This window comes from Balearica regulorum, chromosome 2, assembly GCF_011004875.1.
Source record: "Balearica regulorum gibbericeps isolate bBalReg1 chromosome 2, bBalReg1.pri, whole genome shotgun sequence".
In the NCBI taxonomy this organism is placed as follows: domain Eukaryota; kingdom Metazoa; phylum Chordata; class Aves; order Gruiformes; family Gruidae; genus Balearica; species Balearica regulorum.
Window position 1 is genome coordinate 50,445,098 of NC_046185.1, and position 25,551 is coordinate 50,470,648.

General features: G+C 40.5%; 1 protein-coding gene across 3 annotated transcripts in view; it reads right to left on the reverse strand.

Annotated features, from left to right (window-relative positions):
* Window positions 1–25,551, reverse strand: part of TAF4B (TATA-box binding protein associated factor 4b) — a 73,299-nt gene that overhangs the window by 26,920 nt on the left and 20,828 nt on the right. Inside the window, exons 4-12 of one of the 3 annotated variants that reach the window (XM_075744207.1) lie at window positions 25,025–25,192; window positions 24,796–24,918; window positions 22,510–22,599; window positions 18,659–19,237; window positions 13,432–13,567; window positions 12,855–12,960; window positions 7,376–7,545; window positions 4,495–4,625; window positions 212–337 (exon numbers count right to left, since the gene is read on the reverse strand). In XM_075744207.1, coding sequence (XP_075600322.1) covers window positions 212–337; window positions 4,495–4,625; window positions 7,376–7,545; window positions 12,855–12,960; window positions 13,432–13,567; window positions 18,659–19,237; window positions 22,510–22,599; window positions 24,796–24,918; window positions 25,025–25,192 — 1,629 coding nt within the window. Of the gene's footprint in view, window positions 1–211; window positions 338–4,494; window positions 4,626–7,375; window positions 7,549–12,854; window positions 12,961–13,431; window positions 13,568–18,658; window positions 19,238–22,509; window positions 22,600–24,795; window positions 24,919–25,024; window positions 25,193–25,551 lie in introns of all 3 variants that reach the window. The other 2 variants (XM_075744206.1, XM_075744208.1) reach the window with 2 other exon arrangements.

Genomic DNA, 25,551 nt, shown 5'->3' on the forward strand with positions numbered 1-25,551 from the left:
ACATTTGAAAGAACTCCCATGATTTTTCTTTAAAGAACGTAAAAAGCCAAAATCCTTTTCTGTATGGCCTAAGCTATCCTAAACATTATGGATTTCCAGTTACAGGGTTAATGGTTACTACAGTTAAAGCAGAAATAGGAGAAACTTGAAGATGTTCACCAGTCTAAAGGACACCACTACTTCCTTGGAAAGGAAGAAGTGAAGTTCTTACCTTGGCTGCTCGAAGCAACATTTCACGTTCCTCTTCATCCTTTCTCTGCTTTTCTAGGTGATCAAGCTTTTCAAGAAATCTCAGCTGTGCTCTGGTATCGCTAGATACGATGTACCTATCACTCCCCTGGAAAGAGAAGTTTGTTATAGACGACCAGACTTTTATAAACACCGCTAGAGCTAATAAACCCAATGGGAACAACCTGAAAAGAACAATGCTATTTTTTCAAAGCTGAAAAGTGTAGGCTGTTTTAGAAAGACTTCAGTGGTAGGTAGTCATTTACACATCTCCTCTCCATTGAAGCATGTTCCCTGGCGTCTGTGATTAGTAAGAGTTATTGAACAAGTGACATTAACAACGTCTAGTCTATATTGACTATAACAACAATAAAGTTTTTAAGTCTAAAGGCTAAAACTTTGTTTTAAACAGCAACTTTATAACCTGTAAACATATGTACAAGACTGTCTTCTGGACAGGTTAAGAAGGGAAAAGAAAAAAAAAAAGAAATTGTAAAGCAGTAGAACATCACATTATCATATTCTTTCCCCTTTAAATAAAAAGGGTAAAGAAAAAATAAAATTTGACATTTTAAGTTTCCAGTCTTTGGTGTTCTAGTTTCAGCCATTTAACCCAGAATTTGAAATAAGCCTCATCTGATATTTCCAAAAAGAAGTTTTATGGAGCAGAGGGGTGGTTTACAAGTAATTATAATGAATCTTGGGGAGGGGGAAAATGACATAAACTATATATGGTTTATCATAGCTTTAGGAATATATATTTTTGCCTCAGTGGATGCTCTCAAGTCATAGAAGTGCAAATCATCTGGTCTAGCCCCCTGTGCAAAGCTGGGCCAGTGAATACTAATGAATAGTTCCAACAATAACTGGACACTCATGCATTGAAACAAGACTACAATCCTTTTGGTCTAAAAAAATAACAATCAGTAGTTTATCTTTCATACTATTTTTGCCCTCACTGGAAAGTCTGAATTTAGTTTTACTTAGTTCACCAAGTTTCCTTTTACTTTACATCTAAAACGTGGTCAACTGGCAATGAAAAGTTTGTTTTTACTAGTCTGCTCTTCCAAAGACAGGCTATTTAAGCCATGCGTTGGCCAGAGGGCATTAGGCAAAACAAAGCAGGGAGCTCATTCTAGATGAGGCATGTCTGTACCACCTGTTTGTACCACTCTTTAATGCACGTCCTAGAGTCATCTTCTTTCCCTGTGACTTTGTGAACTTGTCTTTTCCTGAGAAATTTATCCGTGGGCTTTTACAAGTCAAACACACCATATACTTTCAGCAACCCTTCTTTCTACCCTACTCCAATCTCACACTTTAATGAAGCAACCTTGAGACAACTGTTCCGGAATAAGCACAAAATATTTTGCAGCTATATTTTAGGCAAGTGTATATTTTAAGTTTATGGACTATCAGTGACTTCCGTTGCTAAATTTTTAATTTTCAAACACACGACACTCAGACTTTTCTTACTACACCCATTCACATACTTTTAAAAGCTGGGAGGAAAGTGAAAGTCTTCTGGTGGGGCACCATTGTCTCCCAATCTGAATTCTCACAACCCAGCCAGAGCATGAAATCAATCACTCTTCTGGTATTAAGTTTGTTCCTTTTCAATGAGCCACCACATTATCATGGATCACCAACTGCGGCTCAGACCACACCATGTGTTGCAACCAAGGAGACTTTTATTCCCAAGCAGAGTCTGTGGCTCTGCAAAAAAAGTCCAATGAGCCTTTCCTCCTTCTTCTGTTACTGCTCAAGATTATTTTTTTCACTGCTCCCCACAAAACATACACTACTTCGAGTCAGTCTCAGTACATTAGCACAATTTCTTTTGAAGCAGCAGTTTATAATACACCACCATGTTGCAATCCTTTTAAAGGGACAAAGAAGAAAGTCATATTACTAGAAGATTATTTTTTCCAAAGTTTAGAAGTGTTTTGCTTTGGAATGCCCAAATTTGGAGTTAGATACTTAGTTTTTTGAAGTCAAATTCAAGACTCTACGCCAATCAGGAACACAAGCCTCTCAACCAGAAGCACCCCAATGCCCTACCATGAGCTTAGATGGGACAAAAAATGAGTACGTTCATAACAGCATTTCAGCTCAACAACTGTTTTAAGATATCTTATTTCAGGCCTTTTTAGAAGAGGAACACCTGTGGTTATATTTTGTCCTACTCAATAAATTTGTTCTCTGTGATAATTTAGCACTGAATTGCTCAGGCAGAAGACATTTTATTGTATACCTGTTCATAATTTGTAGCCATTACTGTTATGATGAAGCAACTTAGATTCAGTTTTTCTCCATATAAGCTGCACTCCAGTCCACCAGGAAAGAAGTTGGAAGAATCCCACAAAGACCAGTTCTCCCATGAAATCTGAACAGTTTAAGTCATGTTGAACAGCCTTGCTGAGGACAGAGCAGGAACGAGGGAGTTGCAGAGGCTCAGCTACTATGCGGGAACCTATATAGCTTTGGCTTTTATACAGTCAACCCCTAAACCAAGTTAATAACAGAAAAGCTTCTGATAAGTTACTTCTGCACTCTGCAGTTTGATGGCAGCATGAGGTGGGTAGGAGGAGGCTGGCTGTTTTCACATCCAAGAGTGCTCACTCCTCCGCTACATTTAGAGCTCACCCCTTAAACCAATGCCTATCAATAGCCTAGAGGGAAAAGAGGATGGGGCAAGCACTAGGGAGATGGAATACAGGGCTGTGTAAATGCATATATAAATACATAACAGGGGTCCAAAACCCTGTAGTGTTCTGGTCTTGAACTTAGATTTCTAAAAGTCTGTCAGCAACTCTCACAGTAATATTACTCACAAACACAACCCTGTAGGACACTCCTCTGTAATGTAATACCATCTTCCTAACGAAGAAGGGTACCTGTGCCTCCAGGGTTATTATGCCCATTACTTTGTTTGTTTGTTTGTGTTGTTTTTGAGAAAAGAGGAAAAGAAAGCAAGCTTATTGTAGCCTTAAAATCTTATCATTGCTTCGGAAATTCAATCAGACAAAAACCTATCAGTTTTTCCATTGCTTTAGTTCGATGAGAAGGAAAAATCAGCCCTATCAAGCCCACTGTCCGCACACATTCCTCTGTCTGCAAGACACTAACTCTGACTGGTTACTGAGGACTTCAGCCTCCATCTCACTTTTGCTCATGAACCCTACTGGATTTCCCACTTTGGAGAGACAACACAGAACATGTGCAGATTTCTAAAGAATTCTCATTTAAAAACTCTATACTTTTTCTGTATTGATTTTTTCTTTCTACTGCATCTTCTTCTGGCAAGGAAGAGCATACTCCAACTACTCCAGACATCACTATAAATATTTGGAAGTTTCCAAATAGTTCCTGGTCTTTATTATTGCTTCTCCAGTGCTTAAAAGCCTATAAAAAGCATTCAGCACAAAAATAACTCCTATCCCATCAGTTAGCTTCTCATTAAATTTCATTAAGTATAAAGTTCCTGTAAAAAGAAAACCCAAACAAACAAGAATTTAGGAGTTGATAGATACATCTGCTCCTAACTTCGAATTTTTTTCTAAAGCAGCTTGATACTGAAAAAATTAAGGGTTAATATCTTATTATTGAACGATAAAAAAGGCCTCAAAAGAGCTATTTTGGCCTCTAGGAAGTTATTGCTTCCCATTTGTACCATACAGGCATCTTCAAGGATACTGGCTCACTGGAACCCAATGTACTTTATATTGAATGGAGCTAATATACAAGAGGGAGGGGAGAGAATCTTAAGTAGCACTGGCAGAAAAAAAGTTCCAGGAACTTTAAGATCAAAGGGGTGTCTGCCTTCACATGAAGAACTTTCTAAAAATAAAATACTCCGTTCAGTTTCCCAAGGGTTTTTACTGAGCCAATACTGCAGTTCTACCAACAGTAAATGCGTAAAGCAAACACAAGCCCCCAAATCAACCCGACCACCAAGAGCATTCAAAAATAGCTTTACATCTACCATGCAAGACAGATTTTGTATAACAGCCACCGCTTCTATGGAAGAGGAGAAACACGTGCATTTACTCTCATGCTGGGTTTTAAGAGCACCTACCCAACAAGTACATTGGAAAACGTAACAAATAGTTAGAGGCTATAAACAGTTAAAACAAAATCAGCCTTTGGTAGATACGGAAAATGCACATATTGCATATGATGTACCTATACTTGGAAGAGGTTTTACCTTCAAGGCTGCAAAGCAGGAAAACTTTGGTGCAAAACTTGCTTAATGATTTCCTTTACCTTGTGGGTTGATACTCTGTGTTGAGCAATTACAGTCAGTTTTTCTAGGAGCCCTCGTAATCTCTCCTGTGTAGCGTGGGAGATCAAGTTCACAACATCAGAGTTAAGTTCCATAATGTCATGCCTTTTACCTGTGGAAGCAGAGAAAATCCATTACGTGTTTTAGTAGTAGCTGATAATTGAAATAATTAGCACAGCAGGTATTCTGTTCCCCCTGGAAGTCATACCCATTATGAATAAAGGTTTGGAGATTATGATTTTCCTGGTAAAGTCACAACTTCAAAGATCTTAGACATTACATTAATAAAACTTAGCCTGGAGCTTCAGAAAATATAGACATTGTTTCACTTAGCCTCCAGAACCACTCTCCTTGCAAGGTCATTTATAGGACAAAGTTAATAAGAACACAAATCAAGCTTCATGTTCGGGGAGGGGGAGAAGCGGTAGCTGTAGAAATTAGTGCCATATTCTGTTAATTCCAGTAATTAAAAAAAAAATAGAGAATTACATTTTGCCCTACTTGACACCGTGCTTGTTAACAACTCATGACATTTATTCAATGAGCAGGGATGGTTTTTGCAGCACACTCCGAGCACATGGGATCCTCTCACCTGCCTCGACCGACCAGTACAGGGCAGACCGACCCCATTGTCCCACGGCAGCAGCTCGGACAACATACATCAAGTCCGGCCAGGGTCATCATGCCATCACCTTCAACCTTTTCTCCCAGGCTGCTGCCGCCTCTCTGCATTTCAGCAGCTGCGACCGAGGCTGGCGACAGCTCCAAGCAAATCTGTCCCGGCCCTGTGCCCAGAGCTGGGCATCACCTTTGCAACCTTCCTGTGGCTGCGGGCTGCTGATGAGGGAAGCCTTCCCATGGTTGACACCATCAATCGCTCAACGCAACTCTGTCAAGACACCTGGATGGCAGCAACTTTGCCCTGGTAGGCACGGCAGGCAGCAGTTTCACACGCCATACCCATCAGAAGTGCTTTTCCTTGCCCCTCACTGCATTTACAGCAGCTGTAATACTTTATGATTCAATATACAGCATGGCTTCAAAAACCTATTTTGGTATTTATTGCCAAGTGGAGCGTTAAGAATGGATAAACAGTACACTGGAAACAAAACCTAATCACCTGTTTAATTTGCCTTTGCTACTTTAACTGAAAAAGAGTAACAATCTCACAAGACAGGGAGAATCTACAATGTTTTCCCAGATACAAGCAAAGTATTCCCGCTGTTCTATCTTGGCCAATAAGCATTGGCCCGTACCATAGCTGCCTGCAAAGCTCATTTTGCTGAAGTACCTTTCACCACTTTCTCAGCAGTTTCCCACTATACGATCAGAATATTGAAACATCAACTTAAAGATAAACCAAATTCCCTCCAAAACGCAACACCTCCTTCCACACACACTTCCTAAACCAAAGAGGGCTAGGTTCAAGAGCAGAAGGGTTCCTTTTCTGAATTGCTGTACTCCCTGACAGTATTCCTTTCCTTGCAATCAAAACACTTTTCATTTACAACATGCATAATATTTATTATTATAATAACATGGAACGGCTACCATGCCAGTCATGAAACAGCCAGAATTGTATTTTCCATCTTCTGATGAATTGTCTTCACACCCCAAACCAGATACTTATTGTAGAATAAGTCCTTTCTCTTTATATTTTTGTCGAGGTCTTTTTTTTTCTCCTTATATCTACTTTCCATGGATGACTGGTTAACCGTCTACTGAATGTTGAGAAAAGCTTCTAGGCACCAGTTTCAATGTGTATTTTCCCTTTTCCACTAGTAGCGCAGCACTTACTTCACTCAACAATGCCCCACACAGCTCAGATGGCACATCTGGCTAACTGGTGTGGGCTGTACTGAGGTAGCAGATAGCATTTGCAGGTTACACTCCTGTCACGGGCTAGCTGCTTAGTTTGGACTAAGAACAAGTGGTGTGTAGAAAGACTTTGCAATCACGTAGTTAAACGACTGTGACAGAATTATGACTGCACGTACCAACTGCAGGCTTTCCTGAACACTCAGCGGTAAAACTCACTGTTCCAGTATGGCAAGCTACCAGGCAGAGAGCAGGAGCAAGGAGTTGAGCAATGTTCATCCAGTTTGCTGTACACAGCAGTGGTACCAATCAGCGTGGTGCTATACAAATGCATGCTCCCTGCTCTGACATAATACAACATTGCTAAGCAACAGTTATTATTTTGCTCAGAAACTAACAGCCGAGATGATACATACTCTAAAAACTTCCTATTACAGTTTAGTCTCAGCCATTCAACATACATTCCCCAGTATTATCCACTAATACAAACAGCTTTAACATTTTTTGCATAAAATTAATGAAAGATTTTTCCATAGAAGGAGTCATAAACAAAGGTCTGCCCTGTACATATTGGCACTTTGAAACTTCTTCCTAATCACATGGGCAGGATCTGTAACGTTGGTCAATAGAGTACATGTATCTGAACAGGCTGAGGAATGCAAAAGTTGTTAGCAAAGTCAGTGTAATGCATCAAGTTAGAAGGTGCAGAAATAGCAAAGCACGCTTAAGTGTTTGATTTGACACTAGCATCTATATGGTCGTTTTGTGTTCCATTAACTTCAAAGTTGCTCAGTTCTCACATGTAAAAGTGGCACCAATTTCTTTTTTCTGGTTGTGCTTCAGACTATTTCCACGTAAAAAGCAGAAAACAGTTGTTTCCCAGAAGGGGATTTAAAAACTCAGTATAGTTTGGTAGAAACACATGAATTGAGAGGGCAGATCTTAATAGCTCCAGCTCCTTCTTCAAAGATTGGAGGCTGGCTGATGGAACAGGCAAGGAAATACTACACATGTACATACATATTACGTATGCTTTGTTCTCACCTATGTTCAAGATCTTCTTCTGAAGTGCTTCCGATGAGAGAAAAGGTTCATCTGCACAAGAGCGGATCACTGTACCAACAAGCTCCGAGTTTGTTGCCAAAATGCACGCATTCTCCTCGTTGAGATTGACCCCAGCCATAGAAGTCACATCATTTATGTCATCTTCATCTCTGCTAAAGAGAAAATCAACATTTTATGCTTGGTTCAAAATGGATACAAACAAAAAGCCTCCTAACTATCAACAAACATTCACGTATCTTGGAGGCTACTCCTATACAATAGATGTTTAGCGTGGCCGTGGACAGGGACAGGCGGCTCCCAAGACCTTTCACACTTCAGTGACGTGCCTCTCAAAGGTTAGCCTGATTAATACTCAGTTGCTAGGCATGCAAATCCTTTACATGAAACTGAAGCAAGCTCAGAAACCAAGGATTGAGGTAAAGTTGGATTAAAAGTCCCCACAAGCCCCCCACCCTGCACCACCACTCTCACAGCCCGAAATTTGTTCTAAAACTTTAATTCACCAGGTAGAATCAAGTGATGAATAAAGTTGAATACTGACTCATTGAACATACCAACAAGCTTATTTTCTGAGATGCCCACCCTACAAACTGAAGCTTACAGCACAAGCGTATTAGCACAAACCTGATCTTTTCTTTTAGTGTGTTCCCTTAAAAATTAAGATAAAAATGCTCCTTGTCAGTGGTATACAGAACCAACCAGACCTTACCCTTTGACTCAGTCCTACCATACAGTACTTAAGTGCATAGCAGGGAGGATGCTATGCTTCTGAAGAACAGCAGCAGACCTCTAATAATAGGGCTAATAGAACTAAGGCTAGCTGTAATCATGGCAAAGCTCGTGTTAAGCAAATAGCTTGTAAGCCTCAGCTTTTTTCTTTTTTTTTTTTTTTAATCATTTTAGATAAAATACTGAATGAATTTCATATGGGAAAAGTTTTTGCAAGACTTTAGCAATGAAAATACCCAAGTTATTTTCGATTAAGTTTAGATCATCAAAAGAAAGCTTTTTTTGCTTCACAAAGTGACAAAGGCTCTAACAGTAGCTTCAAGGGTTTAGAACTGACGCAAGCCAGCATTATTAATACAGACAGGTGGAACTACTCAATCCAAAGGTCTTTTGATTTGGAAAACAAAAGAAAAGAAAAACAAAAACCACACACTCACTCCTCCTGAAAAGTATTCTCTGGCAAGGTTTGATAAAGTTCTTCAGAAAATACTGTGTGGCCTACATAACTCTTGAACAAGGGGTTAGTCAGAAACTTGCCATTCTTAGGTGAAATGGGATCTCTTGGAGGCTGTCTTCTGCCTGACAGCAGGTAGAAAATGAAGTTATTAGAACATGGGTTGAGTTTGAGCAATACTCAAAAGACACAAGAAAGTTGCGGGATTTTTTTCTTAGACTATAGATGCTTTTTCTCCTTTGGGCTTCGATAGGTTTTTGTAGCGTAACTCTTTTCCCACAAACTTCTAGAGAGAAGCCTGGCTAGGAAATGAGTCCAGCCTTCCGCTACTCCTCCCGCCATTCATTTCTGTGCCCTCATGGCTAGGAGTTTCTATGTGATTTGTTCGAGGAAAGGGGGACCCAATGGATTCTCAAGACAGCTTCATTAAGCCTAACTAGATATAGCTTCCTGACTAGGCTTGTGCCCCAAATCCATCGTGCTAAGGAAAGTGTTAAACCCCAGTATTGTCAGAATGGTTAAGTGACCACAGTTACAATTCAAAGCTGAATTGTAAGTCACCGCTGCCAGGACCTCTTCCCTCCTCCTACCCCTTCACAACCAGCAGCTGAGCAGTTCCAAGCATATACTCATGCTCTATCAGTCTAACTGAGACCCTGATCTTTCAAGAAGTAAATGAAGCTTCACTGTATGCTAATTGAGTGCTAACTGATCTTCACAAGTACACTCCAGTTTCCTCTTCTTAATGACCACTACAGAGAAGTCTTTGCTGGTGGCAGAGACAAGAATCCAGCCAAAGTGCAGTGACTGCCACGGATCTGCTAATAAAGGAGACTGCAAAATCAGCACAACTAGCACCAAGAACATGCCACACAAGCTATCAGAGCTGCAGATGCTGGAACCTGTATAGCATGCAGTTTCAGTAAATCATTTTACCTTTTAATCTGGCCACGCACTCCAAATACTCAAGCAAGAAGGAGGTAAACTTCTATACTATATATCTATCCACCTTTCCACATACACAAGTTTCAGTTCTCTTTGTTTTTTAATAAATATTTTCTTTAATATTTCCATGCACACAGTCTTGTGCATACATGCATACAAGAGCTTATATGCATGTAGACATCTCTACTGTTTTTAAGGACCAATTCTAACTTCATCACTGTGGGACATAAGTTCGCATTAAGCCACCAAGTCACTAGCCTTGATGGAAGATTAATTTGCACCTATGAAAACACTGCTGCACTTATTTTCCTTCACCCAAAGAAGTTACATTACATCATTACATTTCTTTAGAAGTATTGCTCACTAAAGATTACTGTAAGTTTCAGAAGCTGCATTTTCTGCTTTTTACTCTTCTTTTTTCCTTGCTGTTCAAACAAACCTCAATCATTTTAAGGAAGTTACCATGTACTTTGAGTAAGCTATAAAAATCATTCTACTAAAGTGATAAAATTAGAATATTCAAGAGTATATATGCAGATATTTCTATTGGATATGGACTTGCTTTTATTTTCAGCAATCCCTCTGTAAAGTCCCTCTTCTATACCACTTCCTTTAATGCTTTTTGCATTTGATCACATCACATCCAGAAATCAACAAGAAAAAAACTTTCCCAGCTGTTACAAGTCTCCGGTGCTTTAAGCTTATCAGTACAAGGGGGAAAACAGAACACAGAGTTCTGAGCATTACCCTGCATGAAGTCAGGCTTGACATTTATACTGAATATTCCACTGGAAAAGAAGCCCAAGCAATGCTGATGTACCTCACATCTATGAATTTGCCTCTATCAGCTGAAAAGTGAGTCTGTGGCACCCTCTGGTGTTTCATCAATGCACGTGTCGTCTTCTGAATATTTACTCCATTTATACAACAGTTAAAGGGAAAACTAGAAAGGCGCACTTAACCCAAACCTCTGTGCACCATCACAGACAACTACGTGGGACAGAACAATTCCAGTAGAGCAAGAACCACCAGCGCTCCCCACCACTGTGGGGCAGGAGAGGCAGCTGCCCACATGTTCTCCCCTCTGCTGTCTCACTCCTGTTTGTCTGCTAGTGGAGATCACTGATGCCTTCCAGACAAAATGCACAAGTCAGAGTTATATGTGCTTTGGAGAACAACTCAAATAGAACAGATGTAAAAAAATATTTGATGATGTAAATACATGTCTTATGTTTTCCAGGGTGCTCTAGCACATACTTTACAGAAAAATGTAGAACAGTTTATAAAAAATCTTGATGCTTTTAAAACAGACTTCCCTTTACAATACATGCCATGGGACAATCAAGTGCCAGGGTGCTCATGCCTAGCTGAAATCTTCTCATTTCTAGAAGACTTTTTTTTTTTTTAATTGGGGGGTGAGTATCACCATTTTTTCTACTGCTTATCTCAAGCAACCAGACCAGCCCATTAAAGAGCAGACAAGGTCAAACTGCAGCTTATTAAGTACAGCTTGGTGAGTATTACATTCCTGAATCCTAATCTAACCTACTCACACAGTAGCAAAGGGAGTCAGGCTTGATGGCATACCACAATGAGAAGCCACAGTTTGAAGTGTCAGGTGTAGTCACATCACTTACAAGATATGCTCCCAGCCCACTACGAATCTCATCACAAAACCTGAAAGGGGGCCATGGTGCTTCTCTCTGCCTCACAAATGATCAGCCAGTTGATGGATCACAAGTCAAAGAACAGCTGTGGTGGGAATAATAGAAGTCAGGACTGAAGAGAGCAAGGAATGTCTACTGCCCAGGCCAGAGTAATGCTATGTGGTGCTAGACCTGCTTGGAGAACACAGATACTTGACCTAGGGAAGCCAGAAGTTCAGGTACACGCTGTCCAGGTTCAGATATACAAAGATTCTCACATGTAGTTTTTCAGGTCAAAAAGTTTGGCTATATCAGTGAAAAGGAGAAGCACCAGGGTTGTATCCAGAGAGATACATTCTTCAGATTCAAGAGATTTACTAGAAAAGTTTAAGGTGAGTGAGAGATTTCAAATCTGAATTCTCATGAACTTAAGTTACTTTGAAAATCATAATCCAAAAGCAAGAACAGAAACCCATCTAGGATCACACTGTAAAAGCAGAGTTTGTCCTACACTAACAATTTAACATTTCAAGGAAGGAACGTGAAGAATTCAAAACTTTTTCATGTCAGACAGTTGATATATTCTAATTGGAAGATCACAGAAAAAAATTGTTTCTAGTTTTTTTGGTGGGAGTTTGTTTGTTGATTTTGGTGGTTTGTTTTGTTGGGTTTTTTTAGTTATGTTTATGAAGTGATTTCTTTTTCAAACATTACTACCCAAAATTACATCCCAAATTATACTCTGAAGTATATTTCATAAGAGCTGGAGGCAGCTGAACAGAGCTATTGCTTTAACAGCAGCTTTTAATTTCAAATTCTGGCTACTAGTTTTTTAAGTGTTCGGTGTACACAACAACAGCTCTCTGTCTGTAACAGTGCACACAAAACTGTAGCTTTCAGGAGATGAGAAGTCAACTGGTCAACAAGACAACGGTCATGTCTGCTTTTATCCCTGGAAGAGCAACTTCAGGCTTGCCTTAAAGTCCGAAGACCAATAATAGCCCATACCTCTGTTCCAACATTACATTTCGGAGCTACAAGAATAATTTCTGCTTTTGAAAAGTTAATCAGTTACCAGAACTAAAAAGCTTTAAGCATTCTTGTAATCTAAAGGCCTAGAGAATAAGCCAGAAGCCATAACTAGAGGTGTAGTAAAAGACTTTCACCTCTACATACAGGAAAAAGCTTGTAATAGAAGCTAATAAAAGATTTTGAAATATAGCATAGAGCTTTAGACAGGTTAACAGCCAGTCCAAATAACACTTCACTGCTATCTGTCCACCTGTAAGAAACAGAGGTTATATCTGCTTTAATCCTATGGAGAGCTTTTAATACAAGGTAACTTTGCTTTAGATTAGCTAATAGTACTCATAGGATGAGGATCAATATGCCTCCCCTATGAGTGAAAAAAATTGATACATATTAATGCACACTGTTTATATAATTACACTCTTGTGATGAAAATCCAACTTCATCAGGACAGTTTTCTTATATTAAGAGTAATTAACATCTGCTATGAGGTCAAAAATTTTAGGTTCCCCCTTGCCAATTAGTGAAAAACACCTATCATAAACAAGTTTCTAAAGAAAGTTGCTTTTATTTGGGCTCTGCTCCCACCTCTACGCTTGCTGTCTGTTTCTTTTGTTCCTTCCTATAGTAAACTTCTGCTATTGTTTATTTTTACCTGAAGGATGTTGTTCTATTCTCTTTTATTTTAGCTTTCTGAACAGGAGATGCTTGAAGTGACAGAATTTTATTTCCTGGCAGGGTAATTTGTTTTAGAATGGAACCTAAAACAAAACAAAGAACACACCATAGTTGAAAACAAAATGCTAAGAAAACTGTTTAATCAGTTCATACTTCTAGCAAAGGCTACTGCAGACTCAATAACAACTCATTAGGTCCATTTGAAAACCAGATACTCTAGACTCTTACATTCTACAAGTTCTGTACGGCCAAAAATCCTACACGCTCTCAGTGAACACCCTCCTCTGTGCTGACCAATGAAAGGTTTTAGTGAAAACTGCAAGGAGCTTACAATACTTTAACAAGTACAAATGCTTTTAACAGGTGCCAGAAGTAGACACAGCACTGAGTTCTCATCAGAACTCCAAGCAGACAGTAAAGATGTTCAACTTACACACAGAGCTGGTTGCTCCCGACAGACAACCACCTTCTTACATTCCCACCATCCACCAACAGCCTGCACTTATTTCTAGACCTCAGCAGTCCTCTCCCGCATCAAAAATGTTCCCCTTTACCTGCAGGAAACTGGTTAGTTTGAACAAGTGTATTCAGCGGCATCCTCTTCTCAGCAGATGTCTGTAGGGTCAGCGTTGAGGGTTGTGGGAGTGTGGATACTTGCTTTACAATGCTTCCTGATGGTTGTTGGACTACCTGGGAGTGGAACATCCAGTATCAAGAGTGAGAAGAGCTAAACATACAGAGAAGTAAATAGTATCAACATGTTCATTCAGCCAGAAGCGCCGCTGGGCATGCATGCATGTCTAGCTTTCACTTTAAAGCAAACAGCATGCTCAGAAAAACCTCACCTTTTTCTTTAAAAAAAAAAGAACCAACCCACTTCGTGACAAGAAATCTTCACAACTGGTGGTAAGCTTTAAGCTCCAGCTCATTCAGTGAGCTCTAGCAGACACTTCACCCCTACTCTCTATTGATAACCATATTAGACCGAGTTTCACTGAGTTATTACACAATCCATTACACTAAGAGGCTTTCCTCTCCTTAAGTCTTGTTTAACAGACTAACAATTGAATAATGAGTCTGCCTGCCAACAAGTTCAAAAGGGTAGGTATCACATACACCTAGTTAAAAAGAGAAAACACCAAACCAAACAGAAGTCTCGCATGAAATCCTTTTCTTGTCAAGAATTAACAGTACAGATTAGAAAGTTACTAATGCATTTTTGGAGCCACAACATCAATTGTAAATTGAAATGCTGCGTTTCAAAGCGTTAAGCAAAAGTACCCTGAACACATCAGTTACTGGGAACACAAAGTACCAACTAGCAACACCTATAGCGAGTAGAGCCTCTACACAAAAACATCAGTATACACTGCTGAAGGGTACAAAGGAAAGGGGTTGATAGTTTTGTTTAAAGAGGCTCTCGAAAGAAACAAAACCAGACAGCAGGATGTCATCACAACACAGACCTACAGGCACAGCCCATAAATACTAATTCTTCCTCTTCAGGGGCTGCTATTAAAATGCAAGAAAGTAATAAAATTGCAGCATCCCTAAAAGGCTCATTTCTCAGCCTCTTAGCTAGCAGAACGCAGGCTGCAGATTTTGATACATCCTTTGGAAAAGTTCTTGATTACAAGTAATAGCAAGAATCTTGTGCTTTGGTAAAAGCACACAATTATCAACATCCATAGCTTGAATCCTACTTTTTTAGCAGCAAAAGCTAATACAAAGGAAATTTCAGAGTAACCACTTTTTCTCCTCTATATCTTTTTTTCTAACTTCAGAAAGTCTAAAGAGTGCTTGTATAGTAACACTGCACAAGTTTAATTAAATAAAGAATTGACATTTATTATACTTCAGAAATTAGGCTGTTTCCTTCTGTCATCTAACTTCAGATTTATCAGTAAACATCATCAGGGTAAGTATCACACATTCACAAAAGGAGGTACTTTGCATATCAAATAGTCAAGATACACCCCACCCACCTCCATGTTAATCTGCAAATAGCATCATGGTTTGCCATAGCAGCAGTAACATAGAACAACTGAGCTGAAGGTGGTGTTTGAAAACTAGACAATGAACAGGCAGTTCTTGAGAAGAAACATAAGATCTGTATCTCCCACCTTTTTATGCAGAGGAAAGAACCACAGAAGTACAGGGAGGGACTGTGGACTCACACAGGCAGCACTGCCTTACACACTGGTACACAGGCTAACATTTGCTTCTGTGCATTTGATCTTTCTGAAAGATCCAGCTTCCATATGCTGGAAGTTGAAAATAATGTTAACAGCATCATTTATATGTTCAGATATTCACTGACCCACTGACCTGCTTGGATAAACTACACACAGGCTCTGCCAGCACCCACGCTGCCATGCACCTAGAAATCCTCCCTACCACCAGCAAGAACGATGCTTCATCTTCAGCATGGCAAAACACTGAAACAGCACAGGAGGAAACATAAGCGTTCAAGATGAAGGTGCGGCAGACAAAAAGAACAGAGATAGCCAATGTTAAATCAATAGCCTAGGTGCAGATTGGGAAGTAAGTCAAGTAACCGAGGAGACTAGATCAACAAGAAACCAGAAAGCTCATTTTGTGTTTGCTATTCTAGCTGCTAGACTAACAAACTGTGGAAGTCCTCGGGACTTGCAACAGAACAGGGCAACAATCCTAGAAATTTCAACAAGGATCTAATGCCGGAAAAAAAGTATTAAAAAACCCAGATAATATCTGCAAGAAAGAGCTATTGCCTCTTTTCTTCAGGTTAGCAGCAAGAAGTAATAAAAAAAAGGGAGTGTTCCTTAGTGCCCCATTAAGTAGGTTGACAGACGTCAGAATAAAAAGCACCAACACTCTTTAGTAAAAAAAGTGCAATGTAGCGTCCAGCTGACAGCATAGGGACAGCTGCCTGAGAGAGACTTTGATTAGCCCTACTTGAACCTGTTTTGCATTCATAAAGCAAAGTTTGGAGATCAGTGGAGAGATGGTAAGGTATCACCACAAGCAGTGCTGCTTCATGAAGGAAGCGTCACCCGCTGAATGCAAAGGCATACATCCAGGACTAAAAAAAACAAACTCTTGAAAAATAACAGAGGAGATTCTCTGCTCAACCAAACTCAGCTCTAAGGGGACTCGACACTAACAACAACTCATTAAGAACGAGTGGTTGGAACAGCACAAGCACTTCACTCCTTGCTGCATTCACTAGCAACGTCCAGGGAGCACGTCTCACTGGTAATTGCAGGGACTACACCATAAAACTCTTGCTCTTTATGCTTAATGTGAAGCTGTAGTCTCACAGCAGCTTTCTCACCTTTGGAAACAGCGACTGGTCATGTAAATTTTAATTTATTTTGCTTTAACAACAGACAAAACAACACCACAGAAAGACAAGCTTTCTCTCCAAGATGAGACTTCTGTGCATGCCAATGCCCTTAAATGAGGCTGTGTTAAGAAAGTCACTGGAAGGGAACTCTATCCAAGATGCAACTCCCACAGCATGGGCATGCCATCAACCCCAACAGCATCCCTGAAGAACAGGTCCCTCAGCGTCCACCATACAAACCCAGAGTTTCAATACTCATGCCACAGAAAAGACAGTTACACGTTGCATCACTCTGGTCACAATTTTGGTATTAAAATAGTGCAGTGCTGGATTCTTAAGCAGCACCAGCGTTATATGGGAGCTGGCACATGAAAGTTTACTTAAACATTCCCAAGCACAAGAGACCTGAATTAGAAATGGGCATGCAGAGGGAGTGTATGGCATCAGATAACCCTACGGGCTGGAAAGGGAAAGAAATTGCTGGCAGCATTGTATGGACAGATTTGCACAGCTGGCATGTGCTTCCTTTCAGCTGGCAGCAGGACCCTTCTGTTCAGGGAGGGGAGGTCCAGCTTTGTTTTCTTGTGGGAGGAAAACAGACCCTCTGTCCTTTCAAGTAACTGCACCAGGGAAGCCCTAGAAGATAACAGCTGCTTCTACTAACTGTGCTCTTCATGCTAATACGTTGTCTGAACAAACACCAAGCTCCTGATATGGCTAAGCTACAAAGTGGTCAACCCAGCCCTTTAACTACAAGACCAAAATTAAACAGGTATTTCGAAGAGCAAGTATTCTAATCACCATGCCTGGGATCTACCCAAATGAGGATCAAAAACCACGTTTTGTATGCAATTCAATGCTTGTAAGGCACAGCGAAGAAAAGCAATTGCAATAGGCTGCCACACAGCAGTAGTTGAGGAGGCAGAAGTCATTTCTTGAGTTCACCAATATCATATTCAAGAAGTGTTTCGACTCCCCAGTGTAGAGTTAAGCTTCCTCATCTATTTGTACAGATGGTCAACCTTTCCCCTGGATTACATAGCTTGCTGTGTAGCCAACAGACTGCTCTCCAGCCCTTGTTCAACCTAAGAAGCCCTCATTTTCTTCTGGCTGGAATTTCAAATTTAGTCCTTAAAGGCAGTAAGGGTATCAACTCCTTTTCCAATTTGGCTTTAGCTACTACCATCAAAGACTGCTAGTGCATATGCTTGATAACTGTTTTTAAAACAAGCCCACTCATAAAAGGACCCCTCATCCTCTCCATAGAGTTGAGTGCTTTGTTCTTTTTAAGCTAATCTGAAAAGGTGAAAAGCTGGTAGTGTAAGGTCTTTATTTAGAATGCAAGATTCTTGTATTGCATCCACCTTACGCACTTTGAAAGGAAAAAAAGCAAAACATTTTAGGGTTCTGAAGACTGTTAAATCAAGTATACACAACAAACAAACTACAAAGGAAATTCACACACTAGATGCCCTAATATACCTGTGGAAAGTAAATCTTTACAAGGAAGTCCTATTCAAGAATCAAGTTCTTTATCTGCCAAAGGGATACTATTCTCTCTCAAGTACTCGAGAACATTATTTGCAGGTAGACCAGTCAGACAGCATACTACTTAGTATCTCAAACACCCATATACAAAACCTAATGTATTTCACATTTCGCTCTTTTGGGTATACCTGTGGTCCACAGTTTGTTGGTATTTAACATTAACATTAGCAAGTAGTTAACCTGTGCCAAGAAAAAAACGTTAACACATTGCTATTGAGGGTATTGTTTTAATAAGACATTTATTCCTCCTGGAATTTATTAGCTAATGAGGCCTGATAGAAAAAGCTCACTTTTGGATGACTTCATAATTAACATGTCTTAGTAAATTTGGAGGTCAGAACTCTGCTCTGAGAAGCTCCTTGAGCTAGTTTGTACATTTCAGTTAACATATCACTAAACATCATCAAGCCACCTGGTGCCTGCAAAGTATCCAGAGTAGGAACTACCAAGGTAGAGAGAGTGGAATCCCTGGTGGCTAGCTGAAGCACAGCCCTAACAGAGCATCGAATAGTAATTGATATAAGCATCCCACCAGCAATTTCTGTTTCTGACACTAGCGTTTCCTGCCTTTTCTTTCTGATGCAAACCTAGCCTGGCTGCATGCATAGCAGGGGTCAGAACTCGTGTCCCCTCGCATCTCAAGCTGGACGTTCAGTCTGGTGGAACGACGGTCGGCATGCCTTGCAAGAGACTGAGCTTACAGCTTGGCTTTAGAGTGACCTTTCCAGCAAGGGCTCAATATCCCTAACTATGACAAACATAACTGATTAACTCATGACAGACTAGCTTCATATATTTAAAAAAACCCCAAAAAACCACTAAGATCTAAATTGATATTCTCTTTACAAAACAATGAGTCAAAGTAAAGAAGCCTGGCTACAGAGAAGCAGAGAAATTAATCTTACCAACTGTTTCACTTTAACCACCTGCTGAGCACCCACTGACTGCGCAACGATAGAGTTCGGCTGTGAGATTTTAATACTGATTGGGGTTCCAATGACCGGTTTCAGAGGCTGGAGGGGGGCTGCTGCTGAAGATGCCACTGTAGAGACCAGCAGTGGCTTTGCAGACTGGAGAGAGGACGTTGCTACTGCAGAGGTGAAGACTGGCTTGACAGTTTGGATAGCAGTCAGCCCTGATGTTGCTGTCGTTGTGGTGAGGACTGAAGCTGCAGGCCGAAGAGATGCTGTCACCGCTGCAGAGGCAGGAACAGGCTTCACAGTCTGCAGAGAAGCTGGCGCTGGCGCACTGACAAGGACGGGTTTTGTAACCGGAGAGGCTGTGACTGTTACAGAAGCAGACACCGGTTTTACAACTGGAAGAGAAGTTGTTGCTACAGCTGAGGTTGCCACTGCTATCGAAGGAGTTGGTGCTGCAGAGGTACAAATTGAAACAGCTTCTTGGGTTGGAGCTGGCTGCTGCATACACTGCTGGATAAAGCTCTGAGCATTGGGCATTAGCTGCCGTAAGGCAAGCATGCTTTTCTAGAAGAAAACAAAAAAAACCACTGGATGTAACATCAGCAGTCTTCCACAATATTGATACATTAGCAAGTGAATCTGCTTTTTCATCTTCCAATTTAATTTTTCATAAGACAATAAATTGCTTATTCCAAACAAGTTTTGCTAGAATTCAGGCACCCTTAAATTGATGACGATACTGCTCAGTGAAGACCACAAGAATCACCAACAGAGGCTGAGCAAAGGTCAGCAGGCACCATGGCTTCACTGCATGTAGCAAATGCCATCCATAGGGAAACCCATCCATAACTTTGTTCTTTTGATTAGATTTTTCGATTTGAAATTTGTGTTCTAGAAAAAGACCATTTTAACTGTTTTACTACCTCAAAAAATTTTGTTTTGCCAAAAACCCCTTCTATATTGTAACAGCTGTGTTTATTCCACCGAGCCTGTCTGACAGAGAACTACAAATTATCCAATAAAGTGAGAAACGCTCTGAAGATGTAAGTGCTTCTATACCAATACAGCTGTATCTACACTAGGGGGAGATACCACTTTAATAATGCCTGTATAGCTGCAGCAGGAAACTTAAGCCAGATAGGTCTGTGCAAGAAGAGAACATTAGTAAAGGTATCTGGCAACATCTCATTTTTACTACAGCTATGTTTGAGAAGGTTAATGGACAGAATAATCTTCAAGCCCTCCACAGATTTTTCTCCTTGACTGTTTACAATCTGTTATGGCTCAGAACCAGGGGAAATCAGTTCTGCAGCTACCTGTATTTTCTCACAAACCTTTTTTTTTCCCCCTAACAGTTTCTGAAGTCTGTAAGAATCTCCAGCACAGTGCTGTTGCTCTGGGCTTCACGTGAAAGGAACATGTTGTCTCACATGCTAATCTATTGAGTGAACAAATTGTTTGGACATCTAGACCTTCTGTGGCACACCTATCTCTAATGTTCATTTCCTTTTCTTTTTAAAGGCTTCTCAGTTTTCCACATGCTCCTGACGTAATTTATTTACCAAAAGCATCCAGCACAGACTTGAAAATCAACCAGGCTCTACAGCCAAAGTCACTGTACTTTTCCACTTATTGGAATAGATAAAAAACAAAACACACGCAACAACTTCATAAAAACCCTGCAGCTCAAAGATAAAAGACAACTGCACAGAGTCCTCCCTAAAATTCCACTTCAGTAGCTGCAAGTCAATTGGCAATAAGCTGTATCACATTTCTTTCCGGACTCGAGCTACAAGTGTTTCCCCCACAAACAAGGCCAGCACGAATCCTCACAGCACCTTAGAGAAGTGCTCCTGAAGGCACCTTCCATTTAGCACTCAATCTTGTCACAGCTGCCCAGCAGCTACACACCAATTAAGTCCAGTCTGTATCAACTACACATCCTTAGCGTATTTCAGAAAAAAAAGCAATCAGGGTGCAAGATGTTTTAAAGGATGGTAACACTATAGTCAGCTAATGTTGTTTAGTCACTGTCATGGTCAAAGTTTTTGAAGTCATAGTATTTCATTGTTAATACAGAGTACAACAGGGAGAGAGCACCTTGTCAAGAATTATGGAGTATGGATACTGCCAAAACAGAAAAGCCTAGATGGGGCCAGTACCTGGGGCCAGCATGCCACAGGAGAAACGTGCAACACCTCTGCCATGATGGGTCAGGGTCTGACCCACGCTGATGAACCCAACTTAACTTCTGTGGAACTGCCTCAAGGTCTGTGCACCACATGTCACAACTCTCTGAACTGTGGGATGGCTTATTAACTTGTCCTCCGAGTGTGTGAGGACAGCATGGTGCCTGAGCTAATAAACTCCTCGGGGACCAACAGGGGTAGAAGCATTACCAAGTGCTGCGCAGCCACCTCGTCTCAGCTCAACTCCTCTGCATGAACTAGTCCAGGGCTTACCAGCCCCAGATGATGTCTAGCTGTGCCAGACTTAGGCTGAGTCTATGTGGAGCTACTGAGGCTCACCTGCACTGGCCCCAAGCACGTGCAGCCAGCCCACCTCCAGCAGGGTTCATCAGCCAGGGCCCTGCAGAAGGCAGCTATGCTACTTCTGAAGCCAAAACTTCCCTGGCAGTTAGCAGAGCTCTGCCAAGACTCCACGCAGCTCACAGAAAACCTCTGCCGTTCACGCTGACCCTGCATTCACAGCCTGGTCCTTCTGCAGCCAGAGCTACACTACATGCAGGAAGGCCTGAGCTTTTTTTTTTTTTTTTTTTTAAAGCTTTTCCTTGGGCTTTTAAGAAACCTCCAGGAAATTAAACAGAGAGTAAGTGACCAATATGAAAATTTTGTATCAAGCCCTGCAGAAAAGACTGTAGTCTTCTAGACTCATGGCAAACTTTCTAGCAAAGCATCTAAAGGCTGCTACTGTAACAAAACTATTCATACCACACTTTAACAGATTAACATCAGCCATCTGAAGTAATATCAACATTATCATGTGCATTGTTATGCTGTCAAATACTGAGGAAGGAGACAAACTCCAGAAAACCTCTGTCCCAGCCTATTCTTCCTTGATTCTCAATTGTGCCCATAGTGAATGGCAAGGAAAAGTACAGATCTATCAAACCTAAGAACACTATGTGCATTGCAATTAAATATAAACAAGTTTTCAATGTTTTCAGTAGAACTGAATGCTTGCTATACAAAGATGTTTTTTATTTTGATCGTTAATAAATTCCATTCTACCATATGATTTAAAATGTTGAGTGCCTTTTTTTCTTTTTTTTTTATTTACACGATTATTTGCTTGAATGGAGGTACAGTTATCCTCGATTACTCTTCCTAACTTGCAGTAATCCTGCCAGACTTCCTGGAGAAAGGGACTGGGTTTTTTCTACCTCTACTTAAACACAAACAGCAGACAGATGAGTACTAGCTTTATGTAGATTCTTTGAGCTTAAAAACTGCCTAAGTTGTACACAGCCTCCGTTGTCAGTCTTCTGTATTAGAACTTAGTATGGTTACAGTTTTGATGAGAAAATAAAAGGTCATCTTACTATAGCTGCTCTACTGTAGATGCACCAAAACATTAGTCTCCACTAATGACTAGAGGGTAATTTACTCTTCAATTTAAGAACACAGCATGAGTTACTCCTCTGAAATCCTCCATCCCCCAAAAAAGTTGTCTAAGAGCAACAGTCACTCAGGGCTAGGTTAAATACCATTTCCTCAAGCGACATGGGAAAACACCTATTTGAATGCTCTCTTTCCTTTCCTTTTCTGGTCATCCTTCCTCCCCTCATTAAATACTACATATCCACAATCACTTACCTTGAGAAAAGGAACTAAATACGGTTGTGGAGACGACTTGAGCTCTACGTATAGCTTTTTCGTGAATTCTTCTGGTTCAATTTTTGCTTCCTAAGAGGAAAGTATAATTACAATGGTAAGTTATAACTATGAATCCACGACATTTTTCCCCAGGTGTATCAAAAATTCATGGAGATTTACATTATTGTGAAATTGTTCAATATCAATACTCACATGTTTTTTCCCCTCATTTATAAACAAAAGATTTTAGGATAGAATGATCTTGTAATTTAGATTCAGTATTATCAAATCAAATTACTTTCTTAAACTCCAGGCAGGTAACGCACTTAAGGATACTTGTTCAAACACCTCACTGAAGTGAACTGATAGAAACAAGTTTGTAAGTAGCACTGAGTACCTCATTGTTATGCAGAAATATTTAAAATCCACCAAGAATACTCTTTTCTGCAAAAGTAGTTTATCTGCATAAAGATCAATTTAAAGCAATGGGAGACAAAAGACAGCTCAGTAGCTTTGGTAAGACAATTCTAGTCTAACACACACATAGCATAATAAAGCACAACACTTAACATCATCTTTCAAAAGCAGGAGAAACTGAACATGAGAGCATCACTTTTGCATACAACTACAGTAACAGCCCTCTAGCTCGGTAATGGTAACAGCCCTCGGTAACAGTCCTCCAGCTTGCAATGCTTTCTGCTCTACCCCAACACAAACTCAAGGGTTTGGGAGGGTTAGGAAGCTGTAGCAGACTCCTGAGACCCCTCACTCACTACTTCAGTGCCACCGTGATAGGGGTAAGGGGGTGGGTAGCCCCAGACACTGCTGCCCTGTCTCACCCTCCCAGATGAAACCCTGCCACAGAGTCACCAAGAGCATTACCTCCTCCAAGAAGGTACAGACACACAAGGAAGAGGCGCCCCAGCATCAATCTCTGTGTCTACAGAGAAATTACTCCTCTCACCCATATTCTCCTTTGGAACAATTGTTCCAAGGAGCTACATGACCAGAGCAAGGGTTTTAAGGATTGTATACTCACAAACAGAACTTACAGCACCTCTTATTTAGTAGTTTGATCTGCTGCCTGTTCGGTCTCGAGCTATGGATACAGGTCACCGAGGTCTCACCAATACAGATGCACTGATTTGGCACGCTACATCTCAGTGTATATAAGGCACTTGACACCCACTTCATGAGATGCTGCCTTAAGGACCATTTTACTTCACAGCTGTCATTTACTCATTTCTCTCATGCATATGAAACATTAATTTATTTTGCATTTAAATCATACACACATACTGAACGGCAGAACAGCAGTATTTTTAAAATATTACATAAAGCAAACAAACAAATGCACAGTTAAACAATGTATTAGTGTCTGGTAATAACTGTTCTTAAAAAAAAACCTAAGTACTGTAAGCATGAGAAGGAACAATTCTACTGTTTTTCTACATAATCAAGGTGTACAGTCCAGCAGGGGCACAAAGGCAGAGGAAAAAGAGGAAACAAACAGATTTGCAATGGTGCATCTTAAAACAATCTGCTCTCTGAAATTACACCTCCATCTACACCACGCTTTTCTAGACTGAAAAGTCCTTTGGTACCACTAGGAAAGTCATCTCCCTCCACCAGCCTGCAGCCTTCTGCTACAGTGGAACAACAAAACAACAGCAGTGGTCAAATGCCAAGACAAGAAGTGGCAAGAGAAATCGTTACCAAGAAAACCCAGCTGTGCTGGGGTACAGCACAAAGCACCGTACAGAAGCCACCTGCAAGGAGAGAGTGAGAGACATTGGCAGCTACCACATTATTTTCTCCATCTCATTGTCTAAAGACATAGATAATGTCATGCTTGTTCCACTGGAGCTTCACTATCAACCTATAAGTTCTGTCTTGGAGTAAAGCAGTAGTATAGACTTAGCACTGCACTACAACCTCTACAGTAACACTTTTGCCATTGGGGACTGAAAACTACACTGCCATGAAAAAAAAAAAAAAAAGCAGCTTAGACCCAGAAGTTGTGGTAATGCTATCGGCTCCTCCTGCTGTAGTTACCTGTGTGCTTAAAATGAAACAGGAAGGGGGGGGATACAGCATGGGATCTAGTTAAAAGTAAGACTTATAATGTAAGACTTAAAGAGGGTCAGATGCACACAGCCACAACTCCAACTCTTCAGCTGTTTAAAAAAAAATAAAATAAAAAGACAAGAAATAAAACTACGATAAAGTCAACATCAAAACTGATACACAAGTGATGCAGACTTGGTTTAAAAAGAAAAGTCTCACCAATAGATTCTGCACCAGATTCTTCACATTCTGCCCCATCTCAGGGGCTTGAGGTCCACTAGATGCCAGTTTTATTAGCGTAGCAAGAAAATTCTTGCATTTCTTCACATTCTCTAGCATCTCCTAACATGGAAATAAAGAGAAGCCTGTTAGATGTTGCATTGGCTCTCCAACCTCTGATGAATATAGAGAATGTTAATTTTTAATTAAAAATTTTTTTCTTCCTTACTGTAGAAGCACTGGTCTGTGCTACTGTTGTGCCCTCTGCTTTCACAGAGACTGCCTTTTGGGAGAAATCTTGTGCAGGTGGTCCTGTAACTGGAAGTTTTACAGGTGTTCCAGTACTCGAAGGCTTTACAGCAGTAACTGTAGTAACACTAGCCGTTGCAGCTGCTGGCTGAAAAGAAAAATTAACACTTTTTAACCAAAGACTAACGTGACAAACATACTGTATTCTGCTAGCATATAAGGTAGCACCCTCACTCCACATACTATTTAAAACAAATAAATGGGTTTTTATCTTTGCCTTTAAAGTTTGGATTCCTTTGCTTTGAAAGGCTTTATTTAATAGAGTAAGCGACAGAACCCCCACAGCCATAATTGTATTTTTAAATCAAGGGTGGGGGGAAGAAATGACACAGGCTCACCTAGACCGAAGCACTGCCTGCAACTTCAAGTGAAGAGAGAAAGGTAAAGTTGTCTTGAAGAAACCAACATATTAACTTTGTCAAGCTCCTACAGTCTAAGACTAATGAA